The following is a 12,756-nucleotide window of genomic DNA, read 5'->3' as shown; positions in this document are numbered from 1 at the left end:
TCAATAAATCAAAACCAATACCTAGAGCGATGACAAAATACAGTATCTTCTTTCCCACATCACTTAACTTCACATTATGTTTTGCAGGGGAAATCAAATTTCAAGTTGTTAAATAGCATGCTGAGGTAACACAGTTGACTGCTGGGAGTGAGGTGGCACCCAGGTATTCTTTCCATCCTCTTGTGCATTCAGATGGAAAATACCTTTGTTTGAACTCAGTGACTCTTAGCAAAATGAGCACCATACCTAAGTAGTCAACTTTGCTCACCATCAACAAAGGCCACAAGAAGAAGTCATAGCTCCTGATAAAAATAATCCTTCTGACAAGACATGGTGACCTTGTGGGAGCACAGGCTGTATGAAGACTTGAAGTCAAATACAAACTCCATTCTGCACCTTCTCCTCTATGAAACGGAAATAATAACTCACTGCTTCCTTCAAATTTTATGGGCTGTCAGTTAAAAAAGAGACAGGGCTGCAGGCACATGAAAAGATGTTCCACATCACTAATCATCAGGGAAATGCAAATTAAACCAGGTATCACCTCACACCAGTTAGGATGGCCAACATCCAGAAGACAAGAAACAACAAATGCCGGTGAAGGTGAGGAGAAAGGGGAACCCTCCTGCACTGTTGGTGGGGATGTAAATTAGTTTGACCATTGTGGAAAGTGATATGGAGGTTCCTCAAAAAACTAAAAATAGAAATACCATTTGACCCAGGAATTCCACTCCCAGGAATTCGCCTAAAGAAAACAAGATCCCTGATTCGAAAGACATATGCACCCCTATGTTTATCCCTGCTGCACTATTTACAATAGCCAAGATAGGGAAGCAACCTAAGTGTCCATCAGTAGATGAAGGGACAAAGAAGATGTGGTATGTATATACCATGGAGTATTATTCAACCATAAGAAGAAAACAAATCTTATCATCTGCAACAGCATGGATGGAGCTAGGGGGTATTCTACTCAGTGAAATAAGCCAGGTGGAGAAAGACAAATACCAAATTATTTCACTCATTTGTGCAGTATAACAACAAAGCAAAGCTGATGGAACAAAGCAGCAGCAGACTCACAGACTCCAAGAAGGGACTAGAGGTTACCAAAGGGGAGGGGGAGGGGGTGGTGGGTGGGGAGGGAGGTAGAAGGGGATTACGGGGCACTATGATTAGCACTTGCAACACAGGCAAGGTCAGGGGCAGGCAGTACAGCATGGAGAAGACAAGCAATGATTTTCTATAGCACCTTACTACGCTGAAAGTGACTGCAGTGGAGTGGGGGTGGGGCTTGATAATGTGGGTGGATGTTGACACCACAATGATGCCTTAAGTTAAAAAAAAAAGAGAGGGACAGGGCTCCACACAGGGCCTGACACATAGGCTGTACTGGGCAAATATTACATATCTTAGCCTCATTCCTTTCCTTCTGACTCCAGGGAGAATCCAATGTCAACCTCTTTAAGCAGAGGCTCAGTTTCTACTGTGAAAATTATTTTCTCTGTCTTATTTCTGGTTGGATTTTGATGAATATCAGTTAACAGTTTTGTCAGCTAGCTTTTGATGCACAACAAACCCTCCAAATTGGAGTGACTTTAAGCAACGGCAAATTATTTTTGCCCACAATTCTGTAGGTCAACAATTTCTGATGGGCTCAGCTAAGCGGTCCTTGTGCTATCCTCAGAAGGCTTCCCTACACGTCCGTGGTCAGTGCCCTGTCAGTGAAGTGGCTCTGCTGGCTGCTGGATGGTCTCGAACCCATTTCTGGCCATTGCCTCACTGTCACCTGGGGTGAAGGGGATGCATGGGCCACAGCTTTCTCATCATCCACTTAGATCAGGCTCCTTCACATTCTTGTCATCTTGGTTCAGGAGCAACAGGAGAGAGGGAAACTCCAGCGCAAGCACTTTTCAATTTTCTGTTTGCTTCACAGTTGCCAGGGCCCCATGGACAAAGTAAATTCCATCTCCAAGGCCAAGGACAATGACGGAGGAGATACAGGCAGGCATGAACAAACCGCAGTTGTTACTGGAACAGTCTACTCATGTACTGGTTCAGGAAATAACCTTGCCCATCAATAAAGAAATGCCTAAATATAGATAAACCAGACTGGGGAATGCTAATCTCTCAACAGTGGTTTTTACTCATCTTTAGAAAATGTTGCCGTATTATTCTAACAGGTGAATAATCAAATTGTTTCATAAAATCTGGGGGAAAAATTTGAAATTTTCCTTGGCACTGTACCAAACCTGTAAGGTATGGATGTCTTTATCCAGAAACGTGCTGTGACATTGCTAGTGGGAATTCAGCTTATACCTCTTTCCATATTATAACGTTGCTCTATTTTCTCCAGTAAATATACCCCCAACATAGGCATATGGCATAGTCGCAACCTGATGTGCAAGTGATGGAACAGACCGGAAAACAGCACCACTGGTGAGACAAGGAGACAGTACCTGGTAACTGGGAAGTAGACTTGTGATGTGGCTGGGGCATATTTAGGCCACTTTTCCCCCCAGACACCAGTCCAGTCTCCCAGCTCTGCTAGCATTCCTCTTGCTTTATTCAAATCATCGTCCAAGTTCTGTCACTTGCCTAACCGTGCGTTTTAGGATACCCTGCCATTTTACTTAGTTTGTGGTGGTTAATATTGCTAATCTGATTATCATCCGTTTCCAACTCTATTTTCTACACAGTTATTGCTGGAGTCCATGAAACGTCTCCGTATTTTAATTATTAACATTTCATTTCTACTATTTAAAATAATTTAGTTTTATATGGTTTCTTAGGTTTTTCCCAAGAATATATTCATAGCATCTGCAAATAATGGCAATTTTGTCTTCTTTACCAAAATGATAGACTTTTTTCTCTTTACGCTGGAAAGAATATCTAAAGCAATATTTAATAATATTGGCGATAACAGGTATATTTGCCTAGATCCTGATTGTTGTGGATGTTTTCCTTGTTGGTTAGCATCCTTTGGGTATTTGTGAGTGTGGCCACACTGGGGAATGGAGACTGCGAAAACCTATTTTCCTAGTTTGTTTTCAATCATGGGGTGTTGCTTTTCTTCAAATGTTTTTTGATCATCCCTATGGCACTCAAACACAGTCAGTAGCAGTAGTATCTATTGATTAAAGTCCTTCTCTTCATAGCTCCAACCGTGCATTTTCCTCATACTGCACTGTTGATATTGCAGGTGTCGCTGTCTCTAGGAACAGGATCAGTTTTGTGAGTTATTCTGGATACAAATGGAGTGCAGCAGACTCTGGGAAGCTGAACTAGCTTATTCAAAATCGGGCTGCACGTTTCATGAGTACTTTCCACTTACTTTTCAGATTCAATTCCCCACTGTTGAAGGGATCGTTTCACTGGGAAAGTGAGTTTTCATGATCCTGGTTGCCTGATGCCAGCAGTGCCTTGTGGGTAAGAGAGAAACCAAGATGCCTAAGTTGCAATATGGTAAGAGTTAGAGGGCACCAGACGGCTTCTCCATCGGGCTACTGTTAGAGCTGGGCAACAGCTGGAATAAATCAGAAGGGGAGGGCAGGCTTTAAGTTGTTAAATTGTTGGCTGCGGGGGGGTCCTCTTCTTGGCCAAGAGGCCAGAGTGACCAAACAGAGAGGTGCGAGAGCACCAACTGGCGACGCCAGGAGACGCCTAAACGTAAAGATGCAAAAGATGAAGGGATTTCCGTAGGCGTGTTTTCCAAAGCCCCAACCAGTACTTATCAACGACAAAGAGAGAGGCGGCTAGTGTGTGTGTGGAGGGTGGGGATTTAATGAAACACTACCTGGGGTGGTTTTCCAGCAGACGGATGGCTATGACTCCAAGTGCAATGGGCTGACACAAGCAGGGGAGTGGTTTACTGAGGAGAAAACCGAGGGGCAGAGCTTAGGTAAGATGTCACCAGGGCTTCAAGAAAGCGTGAAGGTATGTGCTGTGCCAAGATGCCTGGCAAGAAGAACCTGTGAACGTGAACGTGAACAAAGGAAACCGCATTTACAATGGAGTGTGGGTACCAGAAATGGGGAGCTCTCAGGCCCTACCACGCCTGGTCAACTGCAGACCCCAACAGGGAGAGAAGTACCTCGCATTCCCAGCAGGTAGCAGCCAACTTTACTAGTCCAGCAGGAGGAAGGAAGAATTTCACCTGTCCCAGCAACAAGTTCTGCCAATAAGAAAATGCCACAACTCGGCCAATGAGAAACCGTCACCTGCCGGAACTCTCCCTTTCCTCCCACGGACTTTCTTTCAAGGCAGCCCCTCCCAGCTTCCTCTTTTCCTCTATAAAGTAAGGTCCCCGCCTTTGGACCTCCAGGCTTGCCTGTGGTGTGTGATAGCTTGCGTGTCCCAAGTTGCAGTTCCTCTGCTATGCCAGATTAAACCCATTTTGCTGATAAAATAACTGGCTGTTTCCGTTTTAAGGTGGACACACCTGTTGAAGAAATAAAACTGCATGATGTGAGTCAGCGGAGATGAGGCACCGCTTCGCTCAGAACACCCAGGATCAATTTGACCAAACCGGGGCCTTGCAATAAATAAGCCGGTACTTTACTATTCATCCTGGGCCAGACCGTGTGTCCAATGATCACGTGTGTGTCCCGTGCAACCTGCCGGGGAGGGTAAGGGGAAACGTTCGGCCCCGCCAGAGCCACGTTCAGCCCAAAGGGGCACGTGGAAAAAACCCGGGAGCGAGTCAGGATGCAGCAAATGTAACTGCGTGCGAAGGAGATTCCCAGCCCCCAGGGTGCGGGGCGCCTGCGCAGTGGGCCCGAGGCGCTGCCGAGCCGCGGGACCCCCGCCCCCGCCCCTCGCCCTCCGAACCCCCGCCCCCCGCCCTCCGGCCCCCCGCCCCTCGCCCTCCGACGGGATCGCGGACGCGCACGCGAGCGCGCCTCACTTCGCTCAATCCCGGCCCGGCGGCGGAGGAGCGAGAGCGACGCGCACCGGGGACGTGCAGTGGAGACGCGGGTGGGCTCTGTGCGGAGTGGCGGGCTCTGGGCAGCGCGGGCGCAGGCGCGGGCGCGGCGCGTCCTCCCGTCGGGCTGCGTCGGCCTCGCTCGGGACCCCGGCCGCGCCGGGGACAGGCGGACTGACTTACCTCGCTCTTCCCCGCCCCCGCCTCATCCTCCCCAGGCTCCAGGGGCTCACCGGCCGAGGCGCTGCTCTCTCCCCGCCCCTCGCCTAGGCCCTTTTCTCTCGCCAGCACCTCGTTGCGCGGCGGCGGCGACCCTAGCAGCTGCGAGCGGCGGGAGCGGGAGGCCTGGAGGATGAAGTGCAAGCCGAACCAGACGCGCACCTACGACCCGGAGGGCTTCAAGAAGCGGGCGGCGTGCCTGTGCTTCCGGAGCGAGCGCGAGGACGAGGTGCTGTTAGTGAGTAGCAGTCGGTACCCGGACCGCTGGATCGTGCCGGGTGGGGGCATGGAGCCCGAGGAGGAGCCAGGTGGTGCGGCGGTCCGCGAGGTGTACGAAGAGGCGGGAGTCAAAGGGAAGTTAGGCCGGCTCCTGGGCATTTTCGAGCAGAGCCAAGATCGCAAGCACAGAACGTACGTGTATGTACTGACTGTCACTGAGATTCTGGAGGACTGGGAAGATTCAGTTAGCATTGGGAGGAAGCGAGAGTGGTTCAAAATCGAAGATGCGATCAAGGTTCTCCAGTGCCACAAGCCCGTGCATGCCGAATATCTGGAAAAGCTAAAGCTGGGCGGTTCCCCAACCAATGGAAACTCCGTGGCCCCGTCCCTGCCGGAGAGCGAGCCCTAGTATGTACCGCTCCTGCACTGACTTCTGCTTTCCGCCTACCTTAGAATAAATAGTGCCCGGAGCACTTCTAGTGCCATGTGCGGCCTCACCGGGAGGAGGGAGACTTCTTTTGTTTCCTTGGCAGACCTCTGAATCACGCTTGAAAGCTGTCTCGGTTGCCAAGCACTGTTTTCAGAAGGTTTGCACGTTTTTCAGATGCTTGCAAATCGCTTCTTGGTGGCACGGGAACATGATTCCGTAAGCCTAAGCCACACGGGGTGTTCGTGAAAGGTGTCTTAAGTGCTCACCAGCCCTCGGCGGGGGGGGTGGGGGGGGGTGGGGGTGTGTGCGTTTGCGCACGTGTGTACGCAGCGTGGCTTGGTTTTCTTACATTGCACACATGTGTGTGCGTTTGTGCGCGCGCGTGCGCGCACCCGCATTTTTGGTACCAGCCTTGTGGTTTTGTAGTGAAGGCCTTCAAAATCTAATCACCTTGGTTGTGTGGCATCTTTTATTAATTTTTTTAAAGTTGTTTTCTCATTCACAGCTTTAGCCGTTGTCAACAAGCCCTTCTTGAGGGGAATGAGCAGTTTTGAAGATTTTTAAATTTAAATGTTACATCTCGTGCTCTTTCTGCTCTGGACAGTAATTTTATCTCTAGACATGTAATCTAATTTGCCCTTTCCAGAAATTTATTCCTATGTAGGTGATTGGATTTTCAAAAGATTTTCACAACTGATAATGTTTCACTGCTTACTTGAAGTGGCTCTATCCCATATGGCCCAAACACAGTGTAAATAAAGTATACTTTATAGAGTAAATACCTTCTTCGGAAGGTATTGCTAGTCAAACGCATCCTGATATGTGTATATATATTACCATGAAAACTGAATTCGTAGAGTATGATTTGGCATGCTCGACTTCCAACTCCCACTGCTCCTTTCTCAGTACCCTAGAACAACCCTATGTTGTTCCCAACTCTCCATGTAAAGTAGTGCTTGAAAGAAACTTATTCCACGTATTTGAACTTAGTGACTTTCCAGATAAACTTCCTGACAAGTAGTAGCCACTGGAATGGAATCTGTATGGTGATCACATCCCAACTGAGGGAAGTACCTTTCTTGTTACTCACCTTTTACAAAAGTTCAGTGTCAGGATGGCTAAACAATCCCTCCTAAAGATTTAGGATAAGCGTTCTGTGTCTACATTTTTTTGAGTGCCAAACTAGAAACTACAAACTTTTTTGGGTGCCAAACTAACAACTTAAATTTGCCCTGACACTTCCTTAAGGTCAGGAATCCTACCTGGAAAATACTTAGGTCTCACTTGTAACTTTGTCTATTCCCCCAGCCATGTCAGAAAGTAGGTAAAAAATAAAGCCTGCTTCATGAAGTTGGGTATTGGGGGTGGAAAGTGCCCATATTTGGGTATTCTCATATTTGAATTTAATGACTTTCCAGTTGAACTTCCTGACAAGTAGTGCCACATGAATGAAATCTCTAGGTACTACATCCCAGTTGAGGGAGGTACCTTTCTTGATAGCTGTTACAGACTTCCTGAGTGTTAGTACATTGAACAATCTCTCTTAAAGATTTAGGACGAATGTTTGGGGTTATAGGAAAAACCTTTTTGGGTACCAAATTTTAAAGTTGCTGTATTTGCTTCAATACTTGCTCGAAACTGGGAATCCTAGCTAAAAGGCATAGGTCTCACTTCAGTAACTATCTTTATTACTCTAGCCATGTCTGAAGTTAGGTAGAGGGGAAGCCAACTTTGTGAAGTTGGTATTAGGGGTGTTAAAGTTATTTCATCTATATGTAAGTGAAGCATTTTTAAAGTATTCCAGTAACATGATAATGATTATGATGATGAAAATATAATAATAATATCATTATAATGATATTACAATGTATGACATAATATTATAATAGTGATTATATTATAATGGTTATAGTAATGAAATGGGTATAAATTAGAAAATAATGTTTATTTGAATAATTTTGTTACTCAGTTTTAAACAGTTATTGCTAAAAATTTAATAGTTAACCTTTGCTAAAAATTAATACTTTCTTTTGTGCCAATTCATACAGAACAATGTATGAATCTTAATTTTACAGTTTAATGAATTTTTAAATAGTGAACACATACATGTAACTACAGTCCAGATCGAGAAATTAGCATTGCTTGTAACTCGGAAGCCTGTTTCAGTCTTTCTCCTTATCACCATTCTGCCCTCCTATCTTTTAATAGTAGAATAATTCTGTTTTTGGACTTTATATACTGAATTTTAGAATATATACCCTTTAGTGCTGCCCCCTTGTATACGTTGTGTGTTCTTCAAAATGCTCGAATATTTTTCTCTATTTGGTTTTCATTGTAATTGTAGAAATTATTAGTATGTTATGATTCCTTCTAAAAGATGGGTTCTGTTGCACTTTTTAAAGAAATTTGGTGCCACTGTTTGGAAAACTAATGTTATTACACTTTTAAGTACAGATGAAGTACAAGTTTCAAGTCACAAAACATTTCCGCACTAATGCTATAAAAGTAAACTAAAAAATGAGTGGGTTTTTAAAACCAATGACAGTTTCATTATCTGAAATTGTATAGTTTGATCAGATGTGGTTATTGAGTATTCTCTATATTTCTTTAAAAAGTCTTATATGTTGAATATATATTTGAGCACATATTTTAAATTTCAAATTCACTTTTACTATTCATCTAATCTCAAATTGCCCCAATGATATTTCCCCCATATAACCTAATTATTAAAGATTTTAAAATTCTACATTAATATTCACACAGAAGATATACTGGATTCTTAATTTTATAGATAGTTTTGTAAAAACCTCTTTCATCTTTAACACTCACAAATACTTTTGAGGCTTAACTTGTACTTGTTATTCTTAAAAGTAATAATGCATTATCTTATTTGGTTCCTCAGTTAAGTATCTGACAAAGGCAAAAACGCACAGTAGTCATATTAACCTGTTATTAATAATTATTTGCCTATAAATATATTGTGCTTCCCCCTCCTTTTTTTTCTTTCTTTTTTCTCCAGAAATACTTAGAATAAGTTGTGCTATTTTTCTGGATTGGCTGTCGGGTTAACTGAAGTAGTTTTTGTGAAATTCTGTGGAACCTAGCCTAATCAGAATAGTTAAAAGCTCCAAGGAGATTCTTTTTTTTCTCTGCAAGTTTCAGGTTAAAACAGGTGACCAGAGGTAGTATATAGAAAATTTCTGCCACCTTAAGTGTTTCAAAGATTGATGTACAATTGGGAAATTTTTCCCTTTTAAGAGTGTTAAAAAGTCATTTGTACATTTTTTGTGTTTAGCACCATAATAGAAAAAGAAAAAGAGTATCTCCACAGATTATTGAAGTTCGCAGGCATGAATCAGAAATTTATTTTCTGCCTACTTTATAATGTATGGTCAAATATTTTTGGACCAAATATTATGGACCAAATATTCAGTTGGTCAAATATTTTATTCTTGTTAATGTATAGAGAGAAAACATTAGAAGTTAGTGTAGATACATAACATTGGAAATAATTGGTGCTGCATCTATAATGTATACATTTTTTTCAAGAAATTGTGCAGGCACACACACACAGACACAAATAACGTCTATTAAATGGGCAGGGTTTTTACTTGTAGTTTCCCATGAGGGGAGCAGACAGGCACTATCAGAGTTTCATGAGTATTTTGCTGGTGGTTGTCTCCTGATAAACTGTTACACTATCTTTAGCAGATTTTAAATGTTTATGGGCAAACAGAACTATAAGAAGTAAAGTGTCATTATGGTGACTGAAGTAAAACATGACAAACTTTTATGAGAGTTTGATGTGATAGAAACTACACTGGGCTTTGAAGTCAGATAGACCTAGAGTTTATGCCTGGATCCAGTTCTTGTGTACTCTGTAACTTCAGCCAAGTTATCTAACTATCTGATGCTCAGGTTTTTTTTTTAATGTATAATTGGAGATAATAAAAATAGATACTTCATAAACCTCTCCCATGAGAAGCTTTTCCTGACTATCTGGGCTAAGATACTCTTTCTGTGTGTGTCATGGTTCTCACATTTTCTTATACCTTACCTAATTTGCGTGGGTGAGTGGCTATTAGGCTGTAAACTCTTTGATGGGTGAGAAGCAGCCTGAATTATTTCCATAAGTCTAGAGTCTAGAATATGGAATTTAGGGGTTATTATGTCTTAGATGTCTACCCACCCCCATTTTGCAAAACGTCTAGTATCACTGCTTTCCTGACTCTTTTGTTTCATAACATATATTGACCTGTAACTCCTTCAGCTGCTGATCCAGACTCAACATTGCATCTGCATTAGATAATTATGTAAAGGCTTTCAAAATGTGAAGTGAGTGATACAAATAACAGGCCCTTTGTAAATCTGTTGATTGGGAGAATTGTTATATTAGTATAAACCTGCTAATTGTTTGTTGGTTTGTTTTTCCAGATGAACAGCAGAGATGTTGAGGATTGTTGTGAAAGAATCATTGATATGAACCATTGATCAATGGAATTGTCAAGTACAGGGGAGCACGTCCATATTGCCAAGGAGACAACCATCTGGTTTTTCTTCTACATCTTGGAACACTCCCTTCCTGTCTATTCCACTGACACCTCGTGCACTGGTTATAGTACTGTTGTACATGAACAGACTCTTAATTCAGCACCTATTGCCTTTTGTTGTGCTTTTTTGTTGTGTCTGCCTTCTCCATTAGACTGTGATATCCTTGAGAGCAACGACTATGTTACCTTACTCTTTGCATATTCTGCAAAAGAGACACTACTTGAAATATGGTTGGCATCACTGAAGATTCTTTAATTTGATTCATATTTTGTAATCACTATATGGCAATCCCTTTCCAATCTGGTGCTAGTAGAGTATATGCTATCTGGGCACCATGTGTGTGGCTTTTCTGTATCAGGTACTTCTCAAGACAGTTGTAAGATGTTAAAGGACAAGAAGTATTCATATTTCTATGTCACATCACACAGTGGCCAGCACAGTTTTAAGATTTCCCCATCACTTAGGGCAACATTTTGTAGAATCAGTCCTTTGTGTGACAACTTCAGTGTTTTTATAGTTACTAATTTGCTTAAAATTTTACTCAGAAAATATTACTTGCTATAAAGCTATAAAAATAAACAATGAACAGAAGATAATAGTATGAGCTTTTATAGCAATAAATTTTAAAATAGCATGCAAATATTAAATTTGATGTTTTTGCAATACCCTAATCATTTCTTTCATGTAACCTTAACATCTTTTGGAAGAAAAGATTGTTTTTCACATTTTACATATTCACTGTACTGTATTATTTGATGCCAGAGCCAATAAAGACTGCAGTATAGGTAGCTTCCAAAGTTAATCATGCCATTTAGTTTGCCTAGGTTTCTTTTGCGTCTCTTACTGATTCAGCTGGCCACAGTTGTCATCCCCTTTTCCAGTACATTCTACTAGCTCCTCATTCCCCCTGGTTTCTGCATGTGAGAATGCCGAGGATGGAGATAGCTAAATTGCTGTCATTTTGAAAAGGCATTGGGGGAAAAAAAAAGCTTCTGTGAAGGGGAAACAGAAGATGGATTGAGAGAGATAGCCCTTAAATCAGCTGCCTCTAGGAAAGCAACTTTAGAAAATGACAAAGATGTCTTTAGAGGAAACTTTGGAGTTTTTCAATGGGGTTTGTGATAGCAATACTCTTCCTCAGCTCCCTACCAGGGCCCTAAAGTGGCTTTAATATGGTAGTTCTCTTCCTTTTACATTTATAAAGGAATTATATCAAAAAACTAGGGGTCCATTTTAGTGTTACATCCTTCCTCATGGTACCCGTGAAATGTACTGAATGTACCCCCAATCCTTACAGAATTTGAAATAACACATCTCCCCAATTTATTGTTTATTTTTAGGTGTAATTTACTGTGGTTATTTTTTTTTTATCCTTTAGAGAAATTTAAATTTTACAGATGAGGTGATATGCTACTGGTATTTGCTTCAAAGTAATCTGAGTCTGAGGTAGATGAGCACATACATAAAACAAAATTAGTGGTAAGTTGATAATTGTTGAAGCTGTGTAATTGGTATTTGGGAGTTTGTAATACTATTCTCTATACTTTTGTATATGTTTGAAATTTTCCATAATAAAATTTGAAAAAAAATATTCAGAGTTTATTTGCAGATCCCCCTCTATCCCTAAAACTTAAATAGGGAATATTGATCAGAAGACAGAATCACAGCCTTGACAAACTCACCATATCAGCAGACTTGCTCTTCCCTTAATTTGAAATGTTTCTTTGGTGGTCTTCTGGATCCACATGCAAAATGACTTTTAGTCCCATCAGCATGCCAAACATGACTAGAAAGCTTTGAAAGCTATGGTGGACATAAACTTAGGTTCAGAAAAATTTTTTTTTCTGGTTACAAAATTAATTCAACTTAATTTCAGGAATTTGGAAAATTCATCCCAAAATAAATGAATAAAAAATTACCCATCATCCCCCTACCTAGAATAACTAAGTTTGAAAAAAATTAGGTATTTTCCCCCCCATTTTTCTTTTGAAATATATGTAACCCAAACAGATGGCACAGGTGAGCCCCTTCCATCAGAATATTCCCATATATCCTTTTATTGTTAAGTGTATACTTTGCTGTTATTCAAAATATTTTAGGCTAATGCTTAGGGCCATGACATCAGCTATTTCTGTATAAGTGCAGCAGGCATAGTACAAAACGACTCAAGTCCAGACCAAGCTCTCTCCTCACCAAGTCGTGATGCAGGGTGAAATAAGCCTATTTTGTTCTGTTTTGTTTCATAATTCTGTCACAATCTACTCACTAAGCACTGAGGCTGGCATCAATTCAGAGGGGGTACCCCTTTAGTAAATCACACAATTGCAATAATTGGTTAAAAGTAGGCCTGCTGCTCATGGAGGTGCACAGATAGCCCAACACAAGGGACCTCAGGAAGACAACACCAAGACATAAATAA

At 41.9% G+C, this 12,756-nt stretch overlaps 1 protein-coding gene across 2 annotated transcripts; it reads left to right on the top strand.

Moving 5' to 3' along the window:
* The first annotated feature begins 5,044 nt into the window (after positions 1 to 5,044).
* On the top strand, positions 5,045 to 11,899 carry LOC118923488 (diphosphoinositol polyphosphate phosphohydrolase 3-beta). 2 transcript variants are annotated; one of them, XM_036907328.2, is made up of 2 exons: positions 5,047 to 5,764; positions 10,221 to 11,899. In XM_036907328.2, coding segments are annotated over exons 1-2 (495 nt in total). In that variant the 5' UTR covers positions 5,047 to 5,270; the 3' UTR covers positions 10,222 to 11,899. The 2 variants fall into 2 exon arrangements, with proteins under 2 accessions (XP_057351770.1, XP_036763223.1); XM_057495787.1 differs by lacking the exon at positions 10,221 to 11,899 and having other exon boundaries at positions 5,045 to 6,025.
* The last annotated feature ends 857 nt before the right edge of the window (positions 11,900 to 12,756 follow it).

Source organism: Manis pentadactyla, chromosome X (assembly GCF_030020395.1).
Source record: "Manis pentadactyla isolate mManPen7 chromosome X, mManPen7.hap1, whole genome shotgun sequence".
NCBI lineage: Eukaryota > Metazoa > Chordata > Mammalia > Pholidota > Manidae > Manis > Manis pentadactyla.
Note: the sequence above shows the minus strand (reverse complement) of the source record. Positions and strands in the feature narration are given on the sequence as shown.